The sequence below is a fragment of the Tupaia chinensis genome, unplaced genomic scaffold (genome assembly GCF_000334495.1).
Source record: "Tupaia chinensis unplaced genomic scaffold, TupChi_1.0 Scaffold000257_1, whole genome shotgun sequence".
Classification (NCBI taxonomy): Eukaryota; Metazoa; Chordata; class Mammalia; order Scandentia; family Tupaiidae; genus Tupaia; species Tupaia belangeri.
In genome coordinates, this window is record NW_006159737.1 from 3,146,689 (window position 1) to 3,173,348 (window position 26,660).

Sequence of the window (26,660 nt, forward strand, 5' to 3'; positions counted from 1 at the left end):
TATATGCCCTATAGAAAAAGATTTTTTAGAAAAAAAAAAAAAATATATATATATATACACACACACACACACACACACACACACATATATGTGTATATATATATATATAAATATAAATATGGAATTGCATGAACAATGCTAACTCCTACAAAATAGAAATACTGGAGATCACAGAGAACATCTGGTTCTCAGGCCACTGGGTCCAGCTCTCAAACTGCAGGTTTGTGTTTTGTTTTTGTTTTTTGTTTTTTGTGGTTTTTTTTTTTTTTTTGGAGAGGTTTTTGTTACAGGGTGCGTGCGCTCCCCAAAAAGACAGAGACAGAGAGAAAGCAAGAAATCACCCCCCAGTGGGGATGGCCATGCCGCAATCCCTTCTCCACTCTTTTCTTGGGATCTTGGGCATGTACGCACACACGCCCGGCGTGAGTTTTAAGCCACCAGGTCCAGGACGCCAACCATGGGCAACTACATGGGAGTCCAGTGACATAGCCATTACGCTAACTGCTGGTCTCTCAAACTGCAGGTCTGACCATGTGAAATTCAGTGTCTTAACCACCATGTGACCTGCTGGCCCTGATCCAGTTCATGTTTTAAAACAAATGACTTCTGAATGAGGAGTAGGTGGGAGCAAACATTTTCTTAGAGAGCAATTTGTGTAAAGACCCTAAAATGTACACCCTTTAGTCTTGTAATTTTTAGATGTTAATCCTAAAGAAATAACCAGTATTACATAAAAAGATTTTTATTTAAAGATACTTATCATCAGCAATATCACAAATCTGGAAACTTGAGTTTTTCTTTTTTTTTCCTTTTTTAAAAAAGTTGCCGTAGGGCATGTGTGTGCTTCCAAGACAGACAGACAAAGGCAGAGTGAGAAATCATCCCCAGGGTAGATGACCACACTGCAATCCCTCCTTCTCCATTCCCCTCTTGGGATTTTAGGCACATGCACATGCACACGCACACACCCAGCATGATTTTCAGGCTTCCAGTCCAGGACTCAAACTGTGGTTGGTCCTGTGGGAGTCCGGTGCCTTAACCACCACACCACCTGCTAGTCCCAGTAATAGCCATTTAATAGGGGAATTGCTAAATAAATAACAGCATACTATTAAACTAGACTATTATACTGTCAATAAAAATGAAAATGCAGGAGAATATTGTAGTGCATGATACAAAATGTTTTAATGTTTCTATTCACAGAATAAAGAGATATTGGAAATAAATATGCCAAAACATTCATAGTTATGTTTAAATTATGAAATATAAGGAATTTGTTTCTTTTTCTTTCGTTTTATATTTTTTCCAATGTTGTAAATTAAGCAAGTGTTTAGTTTATGTCTTCTACTTTATTTAAGGTTTTATATTTTATTCATCAATGCCAAATTTATTCTTTAAATATATGTATCTATGAAAGTTTCTTCTCAAAAATACTACTTGTCATACCTACTTATAAAACTAGGACAAGGTGTCAAATATTTTCAGGTGGCACAGTGTTTTTGCGTGTTTCTCACGTGTTTCTACTTTATTTATTTTTATGTAGGCCTTTGCCTGGTGGCCTGATTTACTGGCTGAGCATGCAGAGAAATTTTGGGCTTTATTTACAGTGGATATGGACACTGCGTTGGAGGCTCAGCCACAAGACTCCTGGGATAGTTTTCCTCTTTTCCAGCTGCTTAATAATTTCCTCCGAAATGACAGTGAGCACTTGCATTTTCTCTAGTGGGGAGACACGGGGCGGGGCTGGGGGAGCGCAGCGCGGTCACACTGTGTGTATGAATGTGCATGGCAGAGCCTGAGCCCTGACCCAGGATGAGCTGACATGGGCAGCGTTAACAGTTGCTCAGTCTCCGAGGTTATACTCCGCCAAGGTCTGCAGAGGCCAGCTACACTCCTAGGTTGCTCCACTGGGCTCTGCAGTTCTTTTATTCCCCGGCATCCTTGACTTCACTGAGGACTAATAACGTAGGCATCCTTCTCATTGTACCTTGTGAACCAGGAAATCTACACACATTGGTGTTTCTAAAACACTTGAGACTACTTAATTTCTGAAAGACAATTTAGATACTTACCATTATTCTAAAACTCATTAAGTTTAAGCTCCATACTATTGGGCTGACAGTGGATTCATTTGTAAAGATGGTAATGTTATATTGCTATGTGGTATGGCTTACTTTTTCAGTCCTTAGAAATTAAAGAGAAGGTAAAGATTCTCTATCGAGACTTCTTTCCCAATGCAATAAATTTTACAGTTATTGTGGTAGATGGTCCTCTAGCCACTAGTTCAAATTTAGTTTTTCATGAAGATTTTAACATACAAATTCCTGGGACTTTCCCATGATGATTTATTTCCTTTTCATGAAATCTCAAGTTTGATTCTCACTGAAAGCCTTGGTTTCAATACACACAGTGATCAGGGGTCGCTAGTTCTCTATTCAGTGAGATTCTTCCTTCCAAAACCAGGTTGAACTCTACCTCCTTCTAATTCCAAGTTCCAACTCATTCTTTTTCATCAATCCAACAGTATTTTCTCATGGATTTTCTTGTCTAACCCATGATGCACAGATCATTCAACTCTTCTTCACTTTCTGGATCTTCATGCCCTTTGCCCTTCTTACATCTTCCTCTGAACAGACCTCATTCCATGTCTCAGAGTTAGTGTGGCACTGAGAAGAACACAGTGCTTACCACGCCACCAGAATCATCCAGACCCCTACGAGAGGTTTATTAATTCTGGCCTGTCTCCCTGAAGCCCAAGGCTTCCCTCTGAGGAACATCATCACACTGATGTTCCTGAAATATTTACAACTGTCTGTAAGTTAAAAGTCTAAATCTTTGGACTAGCAAGTTCCCTGGTGGTTAAGGCGCTGGATCGATCCCACATGGCCGACTTCACACTTCAAGTCACAGACCAGAAACGTGTGTGTGCATGCCCAAAATCCTGAGAGGAGAAGACATTTACAGGGTGGCCATCCTCCTGGGGGATGATTTCTCACTTTTCCTCTCTTTTTCTCCGTCTCTCTCTGCTGAGTACACACTCCCTATGGCAAAAGTCTAAAAATAAATAAAAATTTTAAAGATCCAAATCTCTTCCCCCTTCCCACTCAGGCTATTACTGCATCCTCCTAGTTTTAAATATAGATCATTATGTTTAGGTATGTCTTTGTTTTAGGAAAAAAAAAAAACTATTGGTTTTCTTCATCACTGTAGTCCATTGCCCCTTTACCTTTCTTTGTTCATCCCTTGGAATCACTGATAAAACTGGGGAAAATTCACATAGACATAAAATTGTATGTGTTTTGCAGGGATCAGTTAAGAAACTCAGTTCTGGGGAGAGAGGCACCATGCTATAGTAATTACTAACATGGACTTTGGTGCTGGACAGACTCACATCTCTCTGTCACTTACTGACGTGACCTTTGACAGTAATTTAACCTCTCTAAGCTTTAGGTTCTAAAGGAAGGAGGATAATATTACTAACAGTATTATTGATTATGAGGATTAAGATGATAACTCACATATAATAGAGGGTAAATGTATATTATATATAATATATATTATATAAAAGTACAGTAAAATTTCAGTCTTGATTCTTTCAGTCATCTTATTCATTCTCCTATCCAATTTCATTTCATTTCCAAAAGATGCTATTATATAACCCCAAACTAAGCTATGACATTTCTACTTCAGATCTTCCAAAAGGCTTCTTCTCAGAAGTTGCTAAAAGAACCCCCACATCCATTACCCATATGTAATCATTCAGTCTGCAAACTCTTTTTTTGTTTTTGGGGGAGATTTTTAGAGAGGTTTTTGCTATAGGGTACATGCACTTGCCAGAAAGACAGAGACAGAGAGATAGAAAGCAAGAAATCACTGCCCCCGCCCCATCCCAAGGGGGATGGCCACGCCGCAATCCCTTCTCCATTCTCCTCTCAGTATCTTGGGCACGCACACATATGCGCCCTGTGTGAGTTTTAAGCCACAGGGTCTGGGACGCAAACTGCGGTCAACTACATGGGAGTCCAGTGACATAGCCATTACGCCAACTGCTGGTCCCCAGTCTGTAAACTCTTATTCATCTAGTTTTTATGTTCTAGTTTGGTTTCCACCTGCCAGCTAGCAGACTTTGAATGACCCTCTTTTTTTACTAGTTTCCTATCATCATTCATTTTCTGCCAAGAAATGATAAGTTAGATATTTGGTAGAATCTAGAACAAATGTATAATAATAAGCCTGCTACAAAAAAGAAATAAATACATGTGTTAAATATTGTCTCTAGATGAGAATAAATAAGTGTAGGATTTTTTTCTAACTCTTCTTTTTCCATTTGAATAAAAACTCAAGAATCCACCATATTTAGATTGATGTGGGGTTCTTTCAAAAATATTTATTTATTTAATTCCATGTGTCATCATTATTTTGTTTTTATTTGACTGGGGTGTGGGAAGAGAAGGAGAAAACAAGAATGTAAGCCACCAGGTCTGAGACTCAAACTGCCCTTGGCCATGTGTGAGTCCAGCACCTTTAACCATCATGCCACCTGCCGGACCCTATGTTTTGTTTTATTTTGTTTTGTATGTAAATAAAGCATTTACTTATGTTCACAGACAGTTAATTAGTAAAGATAATGAATCATTGAGCTTATTTTAAAATGTTACAATTTATTTTATAGAAAACACAAAGCATGTGATAGATTTCTTAGAAATTTTCTTGGGAAACTTCCATTCCAACTCCACTGAATCTTTTTATATTTATCTTTAAGAAGAGTTCTTTGGAGCCAGCAGATGGCATGGTATTTAAAAGCACTGGACTCTCCCATGGCCAACTACAGTTTGAGTCCCAGACCTAGGGGCTTGCTTTCTCACTTTCCCTCTCTCTCTTTCTCTCTCTCTTTCTCTATCTCTGATCAAACTGGAAAATAATAATAATAATAGTAATAAAAAATAAAGTTAAATAAAAAATAATTCTTTACCCAAAAAAAAGAAGAGTTCTTGGATTCTAAGAAAAAATTTATGGGATTCCAAAGTAAGAACTATAAAAAATTTAATTTCAGCCAGATTTTTCAAATATTTAACTCATAAGAGTCTCATATTTCTCTACTGTTATAGACCATTTCCTTAAGCGTTACTACATGAATAAAGTATTATTTTGTGCTCATTCATTGTACAACACACAATTAAAACAGAAGCATTTATTATTGTTCTCAGTGTCAATTTTGAAGGTAAGTCTAAATGTTGGCTTGATTCTGTAGTGATTAAAAGATTTTAGAAAACATCAATTATTTCTGAGAAAAACAGCTCCTCCATTTAGTGAGGAAAATAGAAAAGTTCCCTAGTGCCATAATTTCCTTTTGGTACTGGGAGTAGAGTGTGATCTGGGGAATTGAAATCGAATGCAGGGACTTTCATCCCAAACTCACAAGTTACTATCCAAAACTAAGACCACTGAATAACATCTCAGTACTTGGTAAAACTGAATTTTTCTAGCTATTAAGATCACCCTTAATAATAATGATGAAAACTATTGTTAGTAACTGTGTATTTGTTGTATTATATTCTTTAGATACTCAGATTTGATTCTGGTGTATAATGTCAACTGAGAGTTGCCTCTAAATAATCCTTTTGGAAAGCGATCAAAAAAAACATTGAACTTCTAACCTTTTAACATCCTTTTCAAAAAAGAGCCTTACATTACAGCTGCAGCATGGCTGGTTTTTACCGTATTATCTCTATTAGAGTCTAAATTCCAATTAATTACAAATGTAGCCAGAGATAATAGGAACACAGAATGCTGAACATCCATGCTTAGAAAGGGAGATAATTTACAGATAACAGTGCTTACTTACATAGGTACAGTCTGTGTGCCGGAGTGTGCTTTGCGAATTAGTTTTGTAAAAGTAGTGATTTATAACTAATATTTATGTTTCCTCTTCTAAAATTTAAAATGACCAAAACCTTTCAAACTGATATGAGTTAGAATTTGTACTTTATTTGTGGTTTGAAAACTTTATAGAGGAGTTGTCGTTTTGGTTTTATTTTGTTTGTTTTTGCATGTGTCATTTAGATATTTCCACAGGTTTTCTGTCATCATTCTTTTATCCAAATCTTTATGCTTTGATATTTAAGGATGGATGTTTATCTTTTGGAGTATGGACATGGTCTTAAACCTCTTCATTTTCCAGCTGAGGAAACTCAATTCCCAAAAGACTGTGGGCCTGGCATCGGGAATTAGGGACAGAGGTGAATTGGAACCTGATCGCATTGGTCTCTAGTTCAGTCTTATTCCGTAGTAACCAAAGCAAATTCTGAGGGCATCTATAAAACAATATCATCTTTTTAAGGGAAGGAAGAGATTCCTGGAACTTTTATTTTTAACTCAGAAAATATTTATAAGGGCATTTACAAGGGAACAGAGAATGAGAGTTGGGTAGAGAACAGAGGAAGGGTCAGATAAGGTATGTATTGTGTGGGCAGATTTGTTAGGAAGCGTCTGGCGCAAGACTTCCAGAGAGTGACCTAATTAGTAGGGAAGAGGATTCCAGATAACAAATTCACTTTCTATTTCAAAGAGAAAAACATATTCCGTCTGAGGCGTTATGTGTCTTCCCTTGCAGTTAGCCGTGATTAGGGAAAGTCGTAGCTGTAAGAACCCTTGGAGATGAAATATGGTTTTCCTCCAGGGAAGAGTACCAGCTGCACCACACTTTTAGTAACTGTCCCCAATCTCCCACCCTTGCAGACTCACTCGCTGATTCCCAGAGCAAGACTGAAGAAGAAAACAAACTCAGGCTCTTTCAGTGTTGGCCAAAACGGAGGGGATTTCTCACCCACCTCTTCACCCTGCCTCAGTCCACCCCAATTCAGGCCCCCTAACTAAAGAAACAATTAGATGGCCAGTCACTTTAAATGGTACCTAACGAAACAATTCTGAAAAAAGGAGATGAATTAAAATGGAAAGAAAATAAATGTTTTCATAATGAAACAATTAGCCCGATAGTTAAATGCTACTGAACCACTCTAAAGTGAGTACAAATAGATTCTACCCTGACATGCTATTTTCCACAATTGTCCATGCGATAATAGATACAGCAAGTGACCGCTTCTGACAAATGAAAGCCATCTGCAAATGGCACAAATCATTTCTTTCAGCACTACTGAAAGGCAAACCCTTGGAGCTAGTCACCTTTTAATCTGTGGATATGCTAGCAAGTGGCAAATGACCATTCTATTGGGAACTGATTCCCAAGTGAAAAATACCACGGAGCTTCTTCTTTAATTAACAGCCTTTTCACATTGCTAGCACATTAAAGCCATCCTGAAGAACACCCATGCTTATATAATCAATGTCACAGCGTCTCTGCCTAAACGAATAATAAATGTCCGGGCTCTACACTAAGTGAAAACCTATTCTCCAAGACTTTCACCTTCATAAAGATGGGCTCATAAAAATCGAAAAAGGAAAAATTGGAATGTGGTCTCATGAGGATAAAAAGGCTAGTGTTAATAATTAACAAGGAGAGTGAAGTGGAGTCAAATTAGCCATAATAGAGCCCAGAGTGACTGGCAGAGTCACCTCTCATTATCAAAAAACTCATTAAGAAATGAAGAGGTGGAAATCCCGCTGGGTTATTCTCACACTTAGGCTGTATCAGAGATTATTTTTCAGATTTCTTTCAAATGAAGAACTGTCAGGTCACCATATTGTATATTAGGTTAATCTTCAAGCTTTGAAATATGGAGGGCTGACACCTGCCTGTTATTCTAACTCGAGTGTTTAAATGAGCTGTGTGTCTGAAATTCACGATTCGGTGTTTATAGATACATCTGTATATACATACTCTAGGAAGAAGAGCGTAACTTTGAGATTATAGCAAAGCTGCGTGCCGTCTTAGTTTTATACATATGCACTTTTACAGATGATGAAATGACCCCCAAAATGTGAAAATGTATTTAACTCTAATCCCCAAAGTTCACTGAATTCAAAATTGTAGATCAGAATTTGTTTTATGACTAGTGTAATACAAGAAATGAAAAAACAGGGCTTCACTAGCTTTTTATCCTCCATAAAATTCTATAATGTACTACTTTCATTTTATTTTTGTATGAAGAAACATCAAAAAGTTTATGGAAAATGGAATTAAAGTAGAGGTTATTCTGACACATTAAAAATTGAAAGCCATGGGGACCATGGTGTAATGCCTATGTTATTGGACTCCCATGTAGTCGACTGTAGTTTAAGTCTTGGACCCAGTGGCTTAAACTCATGCCAGGTGCGTGTGCATGTGTCCCCAAGATCCTGAGAGGAGAATGGAAGAGAAGAGATTGCAGCGTGGTCATCCCCCCCGGGGGTGATTTCTCACTTTCTGTCTCTCTGTCTCTGTCTTACTGGTGAACAGACATGCCCTATAACAAAAACTTCTCCAAAAAAAAAAAAAATGAGTCATGGGGGCCTGCATATGGTGGGGTGGTTGGGGTGCTGGACTCCTACATGACCAACCATGGTTCAGGTTCCAGACTTGGTGGCTTGAAACTCATGCCTTGCATGCCTGTAACTCCAGGAGAAGAATGGAGGAGAAGGGATTGCCGCATGCTTACCTCCCTTGGGAGGTGATTTCTCACTTCCTCTCTCACTATCTCTTTATGTCTAACAAATGCATGTACCTTATGGCAAAAAAAAAAAAGAAAAAAAAAAGAAACTCATGCACATTTTCATAATGTGTATCTTCTATGAACTTTGTGAAAATCCCTTGTCTGTGTGTGTGTGTATAAAAATCATGTGGTTTTTTGTTTTGTTTTTGTTTTTGTTTTTGTTTTTTGCTAGAGGGCATGTATACTTGTCAGAGAAAGACAGGGAGAAAAGAAAGTACCCTCCATGGTGTGTGGTCACACTACAATCTCCTCTCCTCCATCTCTCCCTGCTGTCAGAATTTTGGGCATGCATGTACATGCACCTGACCTGTTTTCCAAGCCACTGGGTCTAGGATTCCAAAAGAGCAGTCAGCCATGTGGGATGTCACTGCCTTCACTACCAGGCCACAGAGTTGGTCCAAATATACAGATTTATAAAGTGACTTGAGGAGAAAGGTAAAATTGGGCATGACGTTAGGAGCTTATTATGTTAATTAAAATACAAATTGAATATTAACAAACTATATAAAATTACTTATCAAATTTTTAATGAAAAAGATAAAATTAGTTTTGCATTCTGCTTAAGCTTCAGTAGGGTGCCTTCAGAGTTTTCTTTAGGAGGTGGAGTTTTAGCAGTATTTATTCAATAAACAGACGTTATTGAGTGACTACCTAATGTGCCAGATTCTTGGCTGGGTGCTATGTCAAGATCTCAGAGGTGATTTTGTTTAGTTTTGTGTGTGTGTGTGTGTGTGTGTGTGTGTGTGTGTGTATGTGTGTCTGTGTTTTCCTTTTACAGAATCCTTTTATAGGCTAAACTCCTGCCTTTTCTCCTAAAACTCATATTTTCTCTGGAAGAAACTTCTTAGGGTCAATACAACCTGTAGTCCCTTATTGTTCTTGTTGTTTTAGGGCTATTTTTGCTATTGGGTGCATGTGCTCACAGGAGACACAGAGCTAGACAGAGAAAAACTGAGAAACCACCCTCCAGGGGGCATAGCCATGCCACAGTCCCTTCTCCATTCTCCTCTTGGGATTCCGGACATGTACACACACACACCTCTGGCGTGAGTTTCAAGCCATAAGTTCCAGGACTCAAACTGCAGTCAACCATGTGTGATTCCTGTGCCTTAACCACTACACCACTTGCTGACCCCAAATATTATTGTTTTGTGGAGAAATCTGTTGGCTTAATTGTGGTTGGTGTGGTTTGTTTGGTTTTGTTTTGTTTTGTTTTATTTTTGTCATGAATTACTCGTTTCCTTCTGAAATGCCTAATTATAATTTTAGGGGGGGAATCATTCTAATAATATACTAACGTCGACTTCCTGGAAGAAGGTGGGCAATATAAAATTCTATTATGTGTAATAGAATCAGCAGCATATTTTTTTATCCTAAAAGCAATGTATAAACTCCCTTACTTATTCTTCATTTTACCCAGTTATCATTATCCCACTAATTGTTCCTAATTAGATCATAGTTGAAATTCTTTGTTGAAATCTTCCTATTAAAAGCCTATGACAAGTGCTTTTGTAAATGCAAAACTCTTTTGGTATGTAAATAATGAATACTAATTTATTAATTATTGGGATGTCCAAAATAATTGGTCACATCTGCATCCCAAGTTTTGCTTTTATTTAAGTCTTTTGCTTTCTTTTTGCCACTTTTAATTGCACCATAGTGCTTGATGTCATGGGTATTTCGTTACTTTTTGACAGGGTGGTATTTGGAAACATGGGATCTTGTGGGTGGGGTGGGGATGTTATTCTTATCAGCAAAGTAGATGCTTATCCTCCACTTATATTACAAAGCCCACTTTTTGATGCTCCTTCTGAGCAGTTCTTTTCATTCCCATACCTCAGGTATAAAGTCAGAAGCATTCTTAGAGGAGGCCGCATTGAGAAATGCCTCTTCCAGTGAACTGTTGTAATGGGTGCCTTGTAAAGGCTTCACTTGGACAGATGACAGCTCTAAATCGTAACCTATCCTTATTAAACCATATGGAGAAGATACAAGCACTCAGCCTGATGCCCGGGGCTATATATTAAGAGGGGGTTTTGACAGTGTCTGATAGGAGAGGAATGCAGACTGGCATATGGGCAACTAAGAAAGCAGCATACATTTACATAGACAAGTTTACTGCAGTATGTGTTTCTATAGCCTTGACTTTCAAAACCAAATATTCTCTTTCCTTTTTTCTCACTCTTTGTATATTTTCCTTTTATTTCCCCTTTTCTTATTCACCCCTTCTTCACTCCCTCTCTCTTGCCGTCTCTCCCCCATCTTTCTCTCTTTCACTCTGTCACTCCCGCCTTACCTCCCCTTTCTCTCATTAACAAATAATACTGCTGGTTTTTAAAAACTTTCCAATGTGGGTTTACAGTTTGGTTTTTAGAAAAATAAGAGGAAATCCTTAGCAGACACATGAGCAAACTTTAGGCCAGAACTCAAGAATTGGAATTCATAGGAAATATAAATAGTTTATCTTCATTGGCTCCAAATTCTGCAGCATACAATTATTTGCTGTCAAGAATCACAATTGAGGGAACCAGCAGTTAGCGTAATGGCTATGTCGCTGGACTCCCACGTAGTTGACCGCGGTTCGCGTCCCAGACCTGGTGGCTTAAAACTCATGCCGGGCGCGTGTGCGTGCGTGCCCAAGATCCCGAGAGGAGAATGGAGGAGAAGGGATTGCAGCGTGACCATCTCCCCTGGAGGGTGATTTCTCACTTTCTGTCTCTATGTCTCTCTCTGTCTGTCTGGTGAGCGCAGGCGCCCTATAGTGAAAAACCTCCTCCCCCCCAAAAAAAAAGAATCACAACTGACCAGAGAAATCCTCCCTTCGTCACATTCATTAAAATAAAGACATAAAAGGGACCAGCAGATGGTATAACGGTTACATCGCTGGATTCCCATGTAGTCGACCACAGTTCGAGTTCCAGACATGGCGGCTTAAGACTCACACCAGGTGTGTATGTGTGTGCATGCCCAAAAATCCCCAAGAGGAGAATGGAGGGGAAGGGATCGTGGCATGGCCATCCATCCTGGAAGGCGATTTCTTGCTTTCTGTTTCTCTGGCGAGTGCACACACCCTAGAGCTAAAACTTTTCTAAATTTAAAAATAAATAAATAAAATTAGAAAAGAAAAGACATAAAATAACTTACCTTTACATCCAATAATATTTTTGGAATCTGATCTTGAACAAGTGTGTCAAATCTCAGACTTTTTATAATAGTGTCATTTAATATCATGTATCTTATAGTAAGTATGGGGTATACACAGGGGTCAGTAGGTTCCATTGATTATAGCCCCCTGGATAATAATGGAGTAATATTATTATAGCCAAGTATTAATTTGTCCAACAAACATTTGAATACTTGCTTTGTGCCAGGGACTTCATTGGATACTAAGCACAGACATGGTCCCTGCCTCGTGGAGCTGGCTTCCCTATGGGAAAAGATAGTTACACCAACAACCACAGAAACCACTTATGTGGTACAGACCACAGTGGAGACTTGCACAAGGTAGAGAGTAAACAAGGGAAGCCAGTAACTGAGCATGACAGCAAAACAAACCATTCCTAGGAAGCATTTGAGAACCTAGTGAATATTTGAACTGAATCGTAACAGTCATTATGAATAGGCCACAGGAAATGGGAGTGATGGGCAACAGAAATGAACCTAAGAAGTCATTTTTAAATAGATTGTATATGCTTCTATACTGCTTCATTTTAGCAAACTGCTAATGACTTCATTGCCAGTACACCTAATCTCCAAATATACAGTAATGTAGCATTTTGCTGATACAGTGTTTGGTTTGGTTTGGTTTGGTTTGGTTTTTGCCATAGGGTACCTGCACTCTCTGGAGAGAGACAGAGAAAGGGAAAGTGAGAAATGGTCACCCCACAATCCTCTTTCCTCCATTCTCCTTTCAAGATTTTGGGCATGCACATACACCCATTCAGTGTGATTTTTCGAGCCAGTGGTTTGCCACTTAAGCCATGTGGGATCCAGCACCTTAACCACCATGCCACCTGCTAGCCCCTGGAGTACTCTTTTTTTTAGACGTAATAATTTGTAATATAAATATATTTTGGTTTTGGTATAGTTAAAAAGTAGGACAATGCTGGGCCAGCAGGCAGCATGGAGGTTAAGGTGGCTGGATCCTGTATAGCTGACTCTTTGTTTAGAGTAGCTTGAAAGTCATATGGGGCACATGTACGTGCATGCTCAAAATAGCAAGAGGAGAATGCAAGAAAAGAGACTATATTGTGTTCATTCTTCCAGGTAGGTGATTTCTCACTTTCCCTGTTCCTCTCTCTGTCTCTGTCTCTCTCCCTGGCAGTGCACACAAACAAAAGACAATGCTTAAGAGTATCTATCAAGGTGGAAAACCTAAGACCCGCAGGTAGCGTAGCAGTTGCATCACTGGACCCACTACAGTTTGAGTTCCCAGATGCCATGGCTTAAAAAAAAATCACACCAAGGGCATGTGTGTGCCCAAGATCCCAAGAGGAAAATGGAGGAGAAGGGATTGCTGTCCCTTGGGTATGTGTGGGAGGGTTCTCACTTTCCCTCTCTCTGTCTCTTTCTCTCTGTACAGCGAGCATATGCACCCTGAGACAAAACAAAACAGACTTCAAAAAATGCGAAACCTAAAGTTCTTTATATTTTTTTAGTAATAAGTAGGCTTGTAAAAATTAAAGTTTAGGCATATAATCACAATACAGCAGTGTAATACTTCACCATTTTCAATAAAGATTGTATTGTAAACACATTGAATGTTTTCACAGTGTTAATTCATTTTTTTCATTCATTGAATGTAATAGTTTATTCAATCACTTATTTTTCATATTGGACTTAGTCTTTTCAGAATTCTAATTCTGAAAATATATGTGCATCTAAGGTAATAGTATTATGTGTATGTCATTTGCAAGATGTTTTGTTACCTAAAATAATACATTATATTTTTAGGTATTAAAAGATGCTGATGTATTTATGTTAGGTTGGACGGATGGTTAAATGCATGGAGGAATGAATGAGCAGATAGACAGACAACTGTTTATAATAATCCCAGATAAAGTAATAGTATTATAAACTATAGAAGTTAACATGGGTCTTTCATATCAAACTCTAGTTCTACTATTTAATGACCTTAGGCAAGTACCTTGCACGCTCTGTGCCTCAATTTATTGATAATATTGAAAACAAAATAATAGTTTCTCCCTTGTAGAGATTTTGTGATGATTAAATGAAAGAATGTACATATGGGACTTAGCAAATGCTACATATGATGAAAGAAAAAAGAAGAGGAAAGTTCTTCCGTTGAGACCCAATAAATTCAGATTTAAGTATATTTTAAAATTTGCCTACCAAAAGGATTTAGGTAGTTGAAATGAAAATATTTCATTCTTTTTTAGAATTGTTTATTTAATTTATTATTATTATTATTATTATTATTATTTTAATTTGCTATAGGGCTCGTGTTCATCAGCAGGGGAGGGGGAAAGAGGGAGAGGAAAAAACAAGCCACCAGGTCTAGATCCATAGTACCATTTAGGTCTGATTGAATCTCTGAAAATAAAGCTCCTTCCAGTGTGATCATAAAAACATCAAACTAACATTAGTTTCCTAAATAAGACACTTATCTTTATGTATTACTATTATTCTCACTTTAATGAGAAGTCTTGTAGCATATAGATAAGCTAGAAAAGATTGCTTAACCACAAAAAAAATACTAAGCCATATCAATTAAAGATAGAGAAAAGTCAGTGTTATATTTCCTTCTATATTTAGAAGTACTTCCTATGTCACTTTCATGTGTTCATAATTATTTGTCTTCTGGCCATTTTCAGAATCACAGAAAGCGATTCATATGCATGCTGTCATGGTAAATGTGACATACTTTGCCTAAATTTTAAGACTATTTAGATCTTTGGGATAGTTTTGCAATTGAAGAAGATAATGTGGCAAATTACCACAGTTATCATATCTTATAAGACATTGCTGTTAGATTTAGTAATTGCAAGTATATACAAGGGGAATTCAAAAAGTTCGTGGAAATGTGTATTATAAAAAAACTGCATAGATTTCCTTTTTTAAATATGTACCGAAATGAATTTGTACTTTAATTCCATTTTTTTCATTAACTTTTTTGAGTCTCCTAGTGCAGCTATTCAACAAAAGTGAATGAAACTACTGACTTTTCTGTTTTTTATCTCTGCTACCCTCGTCAAAGTCACCATCATCCCTTTGTAGTCTATAACACGACAGACCTGAGCACTGACTTTCTTTGTTTCTTCTACCCTTGTCACCTCTTCCATGTTTCACACAGTCAGAGAGGTCACAGTATGTCACTCCTCTACCTAACAGTAAGTTTGCTATTATACCCAGTAAGACCCACAATCCTCACCACGTTCTGGGATCTAGACCCCATCATGACCACTCTTCCTCTTCCTCACTCTGCTCCAGGTACCTTAGCCTTCTGATCTTTCGAAAAGAGCAGTAGCTAATTCTTTTCCAAAACTTCGGTGTTAGTTGTCCTCTCTACTTGGAAATGTTCCTTTCAGCTCTTCCACGGGAGGCTCTTCTGTCACTTAGATTCAGCTAACATACTGTCTTTTCAGGTACACCTTTTCGGAGCATGGACTATATTTTTAAATGAATAGGATGTAGTCACCCTCCCAGTGAAAGAAGTGTAGCCCTAGAAGTGATTAAGCTTACCTCTTGGAACTGAACAGGTTTAGGTCTTCTGTGGTACACAGCATAGCGCAGGGATTGAACTCTCTGCTTAATCACTACATTTATCAGTGCCCTTCAAGGAAGCTACTGCTTTGTGGATTTCTAGCTAGTGGTCATGTGCCTATGCGTTAAACCTCTTAGAAAGTTAAAACATACCACCTTCCTGGAACATTTTTTTTTTAGCTCTGATCAGTTTGTGTTTTGACAACTCTCTGTATAGAAGGCTAATTATACTTTCTGATCTATTTCCATGATATATGATACAAGATTCAATATGGGAAACAAGATCCATTATCATCTGTATTTTAGCAGTTTTTCGGTGTCAGACTCTTACCAGGAAAAGTTTTTTTGCCCGTATTTTCCAAATGCCGTATGTCATCCCTCTGACCAACACTGTTTCTGCTTGGTTATTTCAGCACTTCTATGTAATGGAAAATTTCACAAACACTTGCAAGAAATCTTTGTACCTTTGGTTGTCCGCTATGTCGACCTCATGGAGTCCTCCATCGCCCAGTCAATTCACAGAGGTTTTGAGCAAGAGACATGGCAGCCTGTCAAGTAGGTATCTTACCTAGTGTCCACAGAGCGTCTGCCTCTCCAGTCCTGACCGTATGACTTTACACATGGCCATCTGTAGTTATTGCTTATGGTGGTCCCTTCCCACGTTGTTTGTTTCTTTACAGGAATATCGCCAACAGTCTTCCCAATGTAGCTCTTCCAAAAGTTGCAAGTCTGCCTCTTAATCTTCCACAGATTCCTAGTTTTTCTACTCCTTCGTGGATGGCTTCTTTATATGAGTCCACGTGTGTATTCCTCACTTATTTCCTGGTGGTGTGTTAGCTAGTGCATGGCCTGGGCTGTGTTCTGTGCAGATGTGTCTAGATTGCGTGGCACTTATTATTGTTGGTAGAGGAATACTCTGTTTTTACTTTTACTTGTTTGAGTTTTGTAAGCTATTAAGCTAAGCTTAGCATATTATGAATGATGTAGATTACAAAGGAAAAAAGAAACGTACTGGTTTGATGTAGTCCATGTGTAATCTGTGGGGCCGGGGTCATCTTGTGACCCAGGTTATAGACTCTACCGTAAGTGATATGATCAGAGTTCTCTTTATATAGAAAATGGCTTTAGTACATGACTTATTTTGTGCATGTGTAAAACCATTTTAAGAACAGTTTGAAGAATATTGTATTTTTCAAGCTTGCCTCACATACAGTGGTTAAGGGAGCTGAATCCCACAATGCTGATCATGGTTCAAATCATGGCTACGGCAGCTTGAAAAACACGCCAGGTACCTGTGTGTTTGTGCCCCAAATCCCTAAAGTTTGAGAAATAGAGGAGAAGGATTGCAGTCTGACCATGCCCCACTGGGGCTGCTTTCTCCCTCTCTCTCTCTGTCTCTCTATCTCTCTGGAAAGCACATGTGCCACACCCTCTGGTAATTTAAAAAAGAAAAAAAACGAATGTATTCTTTTTCTATTTTTACCTTAGTCTCAACTTTTTTTTTTAAGGTTTTTTTTGTTTTTTGTTTTTTGGGGTTTTTTTGTTTTTTGTTTTTTGGGGTTTTTTTGTTTGTTTGTTTTTGTTTTTTTGCCATAGGATACATGTGCTCACTGGAAAGAGAGCAACAGACAAGCAGGGAGAAGGAATGTGAGAAATCACCCTCCCAGGGGGAGATGGCCACACCACAATCCCTTCTCCATTCTCCTCTTGGGATTTTGGGCACCCATACACATGTACCTGGCATGATTTTCAAGCTGCCCGGTCCAGTACTCGAACAGCAGTTGACCATGTGGGAGTTCAGTGCCTTAACCACCATACTACCTGCTGGACTCCTATAGTCTCAGCTTTAAAGAAAGAGTATTGCATCTTGTAGGCAAGGATGATCCTATCTTTTTCAACACCAGGAAGTTTCTCTTTTATTCCTTTCATATATCAGTTGTATGTACCCTGTCATTTTTAAAGAATCATTATACCATTAAAAACCATACTTACTATTACAGATTCAGTAACTGAAAGTCTTTAAAGTGAAAAGACATGGGATTTAAAATTGATCAAGACTGAATTTAGACATGAGCTTATTAATTATAAATTTTCCCTACCCTCAATTTCCTCATGTCTATGAAGACATTTTTGTGGAGATTAAAAAACTATATGAAAATACCTGGCCCATCGTAGGCTCTCAATAAATGATGATAACTATTGGCATATAGCAGGTGCCGACAAATGATAAGTACTGTTGTTCTACATTAGTATCATTAATACTGCATTATCATTACCAATTGTTACTATTGTTATTTAGAACTGTGTGGTTTGTGAAACTATGAGCTTTGCAGCATCACATGAACTAAGTCATAGTCCTAGTTTACAAATGGGAAAACTAAGACAGGCAGTTACACGATTTGCCCAGGAGCTCATGTGACGACAGCTAGAAAGGATAATAATCAGAAGAAAACAAATAGCTTCCATTTCTTGAGGATGTACTGTGTTCCAGGTACAGTGCCAAGTTGTTTAGATCATTTAATCCTTGTAGCAGTCCTGTGAGGTAAGTGTCATTATCCACATTTTACAGTTAAGGAAATGAAGTCACAAAGAAATGAATGTTCAGTGTCTCACAGGTGAACCACAGGCAAAATTTGAATTCAGGTTTGCTTGACTACCAAGCCCTTACTCTTATCATTAATTTAGTCTGCTTCCAGAGAATATGCTGGTTAACTTAGTTAACTGGTTAGCTTTCTACCTATCCCACCACCCCCTGTTAAATCTACACCACATCAAATATGCACACACTCAAGGAAAGGGAGAGGACAAGACCATGAAACAGAGCAATCACTAATAAAATAATGTGGAACGTTTCAAGTTAAACTCCATCGCTGAGCGCATAGTAACTGCCCAGTCTATTATGGTGCAGGTGAATCTTTTTCTTACAAGTGCTTCAGGCCGTAAGAGGATATAGAGTGGTGTCTGTGTGCTTAGGAATCACCTAGGAAGTATAATGAACCTTTCTAAGTTTATGATTTTCATACTGGATATTATTTTACAATTTTTCTCCTCTTCTTTCTTATTCTTCATCTATTTCACACCCTTGATTTTAGCCAAGAGCACTTTCGTGGCCACTGTCCTGTGAGATTAAGTTTTGCTTTGCTGTTGCATTAGTTTTGAGATTTATATGAACCCCGAATCTATAGACTTCATTTTAAAATCATCTGAATCCCAGGACAGCAATCATAGCATATTAGGGCTTGTGATAAAGTGAGTATTCTTTTATCCATCTGGGCAAATAAAAAACTGTGTTTTATAAGTTGACCATTATTTAAGTACAATTGCCGATTAAGTATAAAGAATATAAAGATAACCAGGGATTTGAAGATATATCCCTACCTACTAACACATAAATTATGCCAAGACCTGCTCCTTCACATCTCTGTGTATATAAAATCTTCATTTTGGTTTTTGTTTTTTTTTTTTTTAGCTCTAGAAATGAATGCCAGTAAGGTAAGTTTCCTGCTGGCATTTTTAAGAAATTATCTCAGAGTCCATTATTCACATTTGAAATCTTTAATCTGTTAATAATACCTTTAGGAATAGGTCACTGATTAGAAGTAATTTTAAAATGAAAAAGCTCTGAATAAATTGCAGGTTATATGTACCAACTCCAGAGAAAACCTATTTACATTTTTTCATCTATCTATCTAATTATAACAAACACTTGTTATCTTAATTACATTCCCAATTAAGCACACTTATTGTCTAGAATCTTACCATAGCATCAATCAGAAGATAAACATATCCATATCTTCTATAAAGATTTAATTATCACATATTATGAGAAAGACTATTTTAAGTCGAATTTTGTTTTTACTATTGGAGGTATTGTTTTGGATGGATTTTTGTCATTGTGTCGTTAAAGAACACATATGTTTCATATAGTTCTATTTCTCCAAAGAAAAAAATTGTAAATAGAAGATTTGCTTCTTTGCCAATTAAATTCAATTACTCTTCAAAACATAGGTCATCTAACCTATCAAACTTCACACGGTGGATATATTGTGGGATTTGTTTGGTCATGAATATTTTTTATTATACACATGGTAAAGGAGACATAAAGGTAGTGGGTTGTTGGGTTTTTTTTTTCCCCTCCCCAAACATTTTTCACAGTAGTGGCAACAGTGTTATCTGGTTCTTTTATTGAATGGTTCTTTGGAAGCACTGAATATTAAGAGGAGAACATGTTAGGTGACTCAAATGCTATGGTAGTGTTCACTGCTTGTGATTGGTCCCTAGAGAACTTAACTCTGAGGCTGGCTTGGCTAGACAAGGAGATCACAAGGAGTTACTGGCAGAATTAGAGGAAGAAAGTAACATAGGTTGTGTTGAAGCTGAGACATGAGGCCAGGGTGGAGCGTTGAAATAAGCTTTTAATTAGTCAGAGCAAGAGGTGATATCTTTTTTTTTTAAAGCTAGCTAATTAAGACACGATTAGCTAAACAACGTGGTTGTTTTAAATAATTTTAAGTTTTTCACTGTGCCCTTATGATAAACAAGTTTATTTCTTTAATTTTCTTTTGCAAACTAAAAATATAAATTTTAGATTTCTATGTGGAAAGCAGTTATGGGAAAGCTGAGGACAAATGAATTACTTCCAGCTCTTTCTTTTGCTTTTCCTTTTGTTCTCATTTACAGTTACACTTCAATATGTTTTAACATAGGAATATTTTCCTATCAAAACATCTGTTTACTTGTGAGCCTGTGTACTTGCATAATAGAAAGTAATGCATTGTTGTTTGTCCAAATATATGCTCACTTCTGCAAATCACCTTCAGTCATGGTGCAAAAATGCAGTCCCCTAAAGTAATTTTAGCATAGTAGTGAATACATAGCAAATCTCAGCTCTACAGTTACATATAAGGACCTGAAATACATGATTTTCTTCCAACTTTTCAGTTCCCTGAATGTCATTTCTCTCTCAGATCATGCTTTGTACTAAGTTGAGTTTTAGAATGAGCTAGAAAAGGCACAAAGCACTTTTAAATAAGAAAAGCTTGCCTCCCTACCTGGCTGCTGCTTGTTTCCAGTACCTATTTCAGATTTACCTTAAATAGACAGGAGCCATCACGATGACAGAGGCACATACGCATAGCTAAGAATAAAGCTACTAGTTGGTGTTGTATGGATTGTCTTGCATAAAACATTTAAGAAACTCTAAGGGAAAAATATTTATATTTTTATTTTTATCCTAGAGATTGGTAACACACTTTATTATTATTATTATTTATACATTCAATCACTATACATCATTTAGATTGTAAAGAGATTACCCAGCATGACATACACCTCAGTCCAACCCAGTTGAGAATACTATACACATCCTCATCAACAGATAATAAACTATATCTATGTAACAAACTTTTAAAAGATTTGTTCTTACATTGAAATCTGATTTAGTTTCCTTAGTAAAGTGGCCTTATTCATTTTATCCCTTTCTATGAACCTTACTATTAATACTATATTTCTTTCTTTCTTTTTAGAAAGAGTTTTTTTGTTATAGGGCATGTGTGCTCACTGGAGAGACAGAGATAGACAGAGAGAGAGAGAAAGTGAAAACTCACCCCCCTGTTGGTGGCATGGCCATGCCACAACCCCTTTTCTTCTATTCTTCTCTCAGGAGTTTGTGCACACACACATACATGCCCTACATGAGCTTCTAGCCACCAGGTCTGGGACTTGAACTGTAGTCAGCTATGTGGGAGTGCAGCACTTAAACCACTACACCATCTGCTGGCCCCTTTATTTCTGTTTTATCCTCCTTGCCTTACTGTATTAAGAGTGAAAAGGAAGAATTAGAAGGCTGGACAAGAAAAAATATATCGGGTCATTAGAGATTTTACACGCTATTTTTTCACTGACGGCGGTTGATACAAGGGAAAACAGTGTATTGGTGGGCCACGTAATCAACAGTTGAAGTTCACTATGTTCGTTTTCCCTTTCCCTTTTAGCAATGGCTCAGCAACCTCAGAAGACCTGTTCTGGAAACTTGACGCACTGCAGATGTTTGTCTGTGATCTCCACTGGCCAGAACAAGAATTTGCCCATCATTTAGAGCAAAGGCTTAAACTGATGGCCAGTGATATGATAGAGGCCTGTGTCAAAAGGTAGAAATATATTTTCAAGTCGTTGCTTAATATGCCAGCCCCCAAAATATCAAGGATGTTATGTACAGGAAAGATTCCAATACGCACTTCTATTCCAAAATGTAATGGGTATAGGTTCTTTGACAGAAATTCTGGCCAATTGAAATCCACCTGCTACTTATTTTTCCAAGTCTCCCAGCCATTATCCTAATCAGTAGTACCCATACCATATTAATCATTTCTGTTGTGCTTATTGTTATCTCTCTGGGAATACTGTGCTTTAAATTCCCAAGGCAGTATCTCTTGAGACATATGGCAAAGGTCTGCTAAGTTCTTTATGCATTATGTGCTGTGTCTGTGTGCTGTGAAATGGCATGGCAAGCTCAAGGTATGATCGGCACCACTCACTGTTCTGGGATTACTCACCATTTTCTGGCATTTTCAGTCCACAGCAGATAGTATCTATTTACAGTCTTTTTTTTTTTTTTTTGGAGAGGTTTTTGCTATAGGATGTGTGCCCTCACCAAACAGAGAGAGACAGAGAGATAGAAAGCAAGAAATCACCCCCCAGGGGGGATGGCCATGCCACAATCCCTTCTCCTCCATTCTCCTCTCGGGATCTTGGGCACACACACACACATGCCCAGCATGAGTTTTAAGCCACCAGGTCTGGGACTCGAACCATGGTCGACTACATGGGAGTCCAGCGACATAGCTGTTATGCTAACTGCTGCTCCCTACAGTCTTTACCAGAAATAAATTATGAGGCCTTAGATTCCCCATATATGATTTTGTATTTCCTTAATAGTTATTACAAAATCAGCATTGTATCCTAAACATATACCCAATGTATTTTTCTATTGCCCTTGTTTGTGATATGTACAAGAACAGCATAGGCAGCATGTTGGAAAATGGGTCAAACATTGGTTGCAGTAATAGAATATTCTTGAATTCTTTAAACCAAGAAAAATCCTGTCTTTGGAATAGTGTTCAATGGCTCACTAGGGCAAGGCTATGAATTATATTAGTCAATGTTTTTTTTAAAAAAAGTAATCTGTGGGCTAGCTAGTGGTGTGGTAGTTAAGGAAGCTGGATCCCATATGACTGATAGCGTGGTTCAAATCCCAGATCCGGGTGCTTGAAAAACACACCAGGCATGTGTATGTGTGCCCAAAATCCCAAAAGGAGTGATGAGAAAGAATTGTGGCATGACCATCTCCCATAGGAGTGCTTTTTATTTTTTTAAGAATTATCTAACTTTGGGACCAGCAGTTAGCATAATGGCTATGTTGCTGGACTCCCACGTAGTCGACCGCGGTTCAAGTCCTGGACCCGGTGTCTTAAACTCACACCGGGTGTATGTCCATGCATGCCCAAGATCCCGAGAGGAGAATGGAGAAGAAGGGATTGCAGCATGGCCATCCCCCCGGGGAGTGATTTCTCGCTTTCTGTCTCTCTGTCTCTGTCTGTCTGGCAAGTGCATGCGCCCTCTAGCAAAAACCTCTCAAAAAAATAAAAAAGAATTATCTAACTTTATTCATTCATTCACTTTAATTTGACCAGAGAGAGACAGAGAAAGAATGAGAGAGAGAGAGAAAGTGAGAAAGCAAGCCACCAGGTCCAGGACTCGAACTGTGGCGGGCCATGTGGGAGTGTCCAGCACCTTAACTACCACACCACCTGCTAGTCCTCACTAGCCCCTTACCGTATGTCTCTCTGCAGCAAACACACTCATCCTCTAGCAAAGTTAAGAAAAAAAAAAAGTGATTTTGATGTCTCAAGTATGTGAATGTTCTTTGGATTCTTTAGCAAAACCCATGACAAATTGCCCATTTTCAGCTTCTTTCAAAAACCTATCTGCAACTTGAGGTATTTGAAAGAGAATAAAAGTGACATAAAATAATTATGCATTCTCTGTTGTACATTGATTATCATGTTTTAGAGTTTTCCAGACTTAACGCGCTTTTTTTCTTAGTTCAGTAAGCCCTCACATAAAGGGTTTGTTCTGCTTTCATGCCAAGAAGCATGTGATTTTTCTATTTAGAAATGAATTCAGGCAGTCAAGTGAAACTGTGAGGTGTTCTTATTCAATGTAATATACTAAATATAAGATGCTTCATTTAGAAAGTGATATTGTCAGAGAGACAGCACAAAGCTAGGTTTCATGTGATGCATGGCAGTCTGATCTTCCATTTGAGACACTTGAAAAGAAGAGCACCCCAGTCAGCCCCTACTCTCAAGCAGTGCCTCACTGTTCACTGCTAATTTGCATGGTTTAACTTAGCATCGTGTAGTATTGATTTCATTTTTACAAAACAGGTGAGATGTATGTCAGAATTTCTTACTTTGAATTCGTGTTTTAATAACCAGAACAAGAACTGCATTTGAAGTCAAGCTGCAAAAGGCAAGCAAAACCACTGACTTGCGCATACCAGCTTCCGTGTGTACCATGTTTAATGTATTGGTCGATGCCAAAAAGCAAAGCACCAAACTCTGTGCCCTGGATGGAGGACAAGAGGTGAGTGGAGTGTGTGGCACATGAGGAGATGCCACTCGGGCATCCTGGCCGGGGAGGATGCTGTTTCTAGGAGACACTCACTCACTTGATTGCATTAAAAAATGACCACATTTTCCAACACCAAATCTTTTAATAATGGAATACCTTTTATCTTTTGCTCAGGGCAGTTTCTCCTTTTTTTACATAAATACTGCCTCAGATTTTACAAGTGCTCATTGAATTTCAGGTACACCTTTTAACAGCTTAGGTGTTGTGGATTTACATAAGCCTTGTTTTTTATTTTTTATTTCTTTTTTTAACAAACAAATGAGAAAGCTAGATAGCTACCATCTTTGTTTATACAAATCTAGAGTACCCTGAGTTTGCATCCATAAAAGCCAACCAAGAAAATAGTATATGAAATACTTTATTTACACAAAAGTTTCCATATTTTAAAGATCAAGTAGAAGCATACTTAAAAACTCGGTCTAATTCTTATCAATAAATGCCCTGTTGTTTCAATTAATTTACATTTTGTCTGTTTTATATTCAGAAGTATGGTTTTATTCTACCTCATGATTTATTTTTGTTGAGAGGAGTGATTGGTTGAAAATGGATTTATTTTTCATATACTATATGTTTAGGTTATATTTTTGTTCCTTTTTATGCTTTGTAATTATTTTGTTGTCATTTATTTATTCTTTCCTTATGTTTTCTTTCATTATTTTACCCCCCATGGCATCACCCAGTTTGGTAGTCAATGGGTAAGTCTCTTTTTTGTTGTTGTTGTTAATCATATTTTTGTTTGAATTATTATTTTTATAAATGTCTATTTTTATTTTTTCACATTAAGATCATTAATTTCACTTTCAGGTTTTGGGTTTGTGTGTATATATCTATAAGACTAACAAGTTACTCTTTCTTAGGAATAGCCCAAAGGCCAATTAAAACACATGTGGCTACTTTTACCTTAAATAAATGTTTTCTTAAAGTTTCTTCCCTGTTAGGCTGCAGAATCTATAAAATACACTTAGATTTGTTTAAAATTATTTAAAACCAAGTGAATTTACCTTCCTTTCAGTTAAAGTCTATTCAGTGTAGAAGCAGAGTGATTGTTAACATTCTCAGTCATATACCGGGGTACTTCAAAAACTTCATGGAAAATGGAACTAAAGTACAAGTTTATTTTGGTGCTCCCCACCAATTTATTGAAATCATGCATAGTCTCATAATATGCATTTCCCATGAGCTTTTCGAAGGCCTTTCATAAATACAGTATATACTTTCACTAGTACTAGAACTGAGCTTCGGCTTTAGGTAACATGTGGCTTACATCAGGATAAGCCCTACACATTTGGACCAGGAGGCCGCACCTAAAATCACTTTGTATGGATGGACCCAGGTGTGGATTTCAGCGAGGTACCAGCCCACAGGTAATACAGTCTTCCCTGTTACCCCAGGCCCAGGATGTAACTATCATCAGAAGTAGGGAAGAGCAGGCCTGTGTCACAAGGCTCTCACCCTTCTTTACAAAGGCTGTCCCAGAACACCACCCTAGAACCTCTGAAGTGCATGGGTTGACATCATTTCTGCCCACAGGATTGACTGTATTATACTCTGGTTTTATTTTTAAGTCAACATGTTTTTGTGTTCTATGGATAGGCTTCATCTTACAAGTCTTACAGTTAACACGTGGATGTCCTCTCAGCCTGACTCTTGCTAGGCTAACAGTTCTTATCCAAGCAGAAGGGCACAGCTAAGTAGGAAAGTTGATGAGAAGGTCCACTACTTGTGAATTTCTTACTTATCTAACCCAGACATATAGACACTATCCAACTGGCAATCATTTCTATTTGTATGTTTATGCTCATGCTTCAAGCAATTCAAGAAGAAACATGTACTTCCAGTATCACAGTTTACAACCGTATACATATACTAAGTAACTAATACGTGTTATAGAATGTTCAGTAATTGACATTCTCTGATCACTTTCAATATGATTTATTATCTCTAATTACCTGGCTAAGTAGGCAGCTGGCTTGGATACCAATGGCTCCTGTCTTCCTCCTCATATATTCAATACCCGATATAAGCCTTTAAAGGTCTGTCTGAGAATATCATCTTAAGTCTCTTGATAAACCCTTTATTTTCTTCTTTATATAATTATCGTGCCCCTTCCCATCAATGCCAGATTTACCCATTCGTTCTTACTTTAACATACACTGTAGTACCTGACATACAATAAGCACTTGGTAAATATTTGTTGAGTAAATTAACAGGCTGATTTGTTGCCACTGCTTTACAAATCCTCCCCTATAAGAAACAACTCACTCCAGTACTTAAAAAGAAACACGGGATACATACAAATGACAAACACTGTTGCATTGTCAGATGAATCTTTACATTAATGGGTGGATGGTTTTGAAGAGTATTGTGCTTCTGTTCATTATGTCTGCACCTGTACCTTCTCACCAGAGACAATTAGTTCTGTACGACTTTCACACAATTAATATAGTTCAAAATGTCCAGATGTAAAACCCATTAGCAACCCTGAAAAGTGGTAAACAAGAATTTCAATGCAAAAGAAAGATTTTATCATTTGCTTTCTCTGTCCAGTAAATATACCCACATAACTGCACAGCTTTCCCTCTCCGTATATGCCAG

General features: G+C 37.8%; 1 protein-coding gene across 19 annotated transcripts in view; it reads left to right on the plus strand.

Moving 5' to 3' along the window:
• Window positions 1–26,660, plus strand: part of CADPS2 (calcium dependent secretion activator 2) — a 450,101-nt gene that overhangs the window by 354,977 nt on the left and 68,464 nt on the right. For 7 of the 19 annotated variants that reach the window (XM_027772151.1, XM_027772153.1, XM_027772155.1 and 4 more), the window contains 4 exons: window positions 1,544–1,700; window positions 15,785–15,926; window positions 21,365–21,520; window positions 23,870–24,017. In XM_027772151.1, the coding sequence (XP_027627952.1) occupies window positions 1,544–1,700; window positions 15,785–15,926; window positions 21,365–21,520; window positions 23,870–24,017 (603 nt within the window). Of the gene's footprint in view, window positions 1–1,543; window positions 1,701–15,784; window positions 15,927–16,051; window positions 16,172–21,364; window positions 21,521–23,869; window positions 24,018–24,745; window positions 24,761–26,660 lie in introns of all 19 variants that reach the window. The other 12 variants (XM_027772143.1, XM_027772144.1, XM_027772140.1 and 9 more) reach the window with 3 other exon arrangements.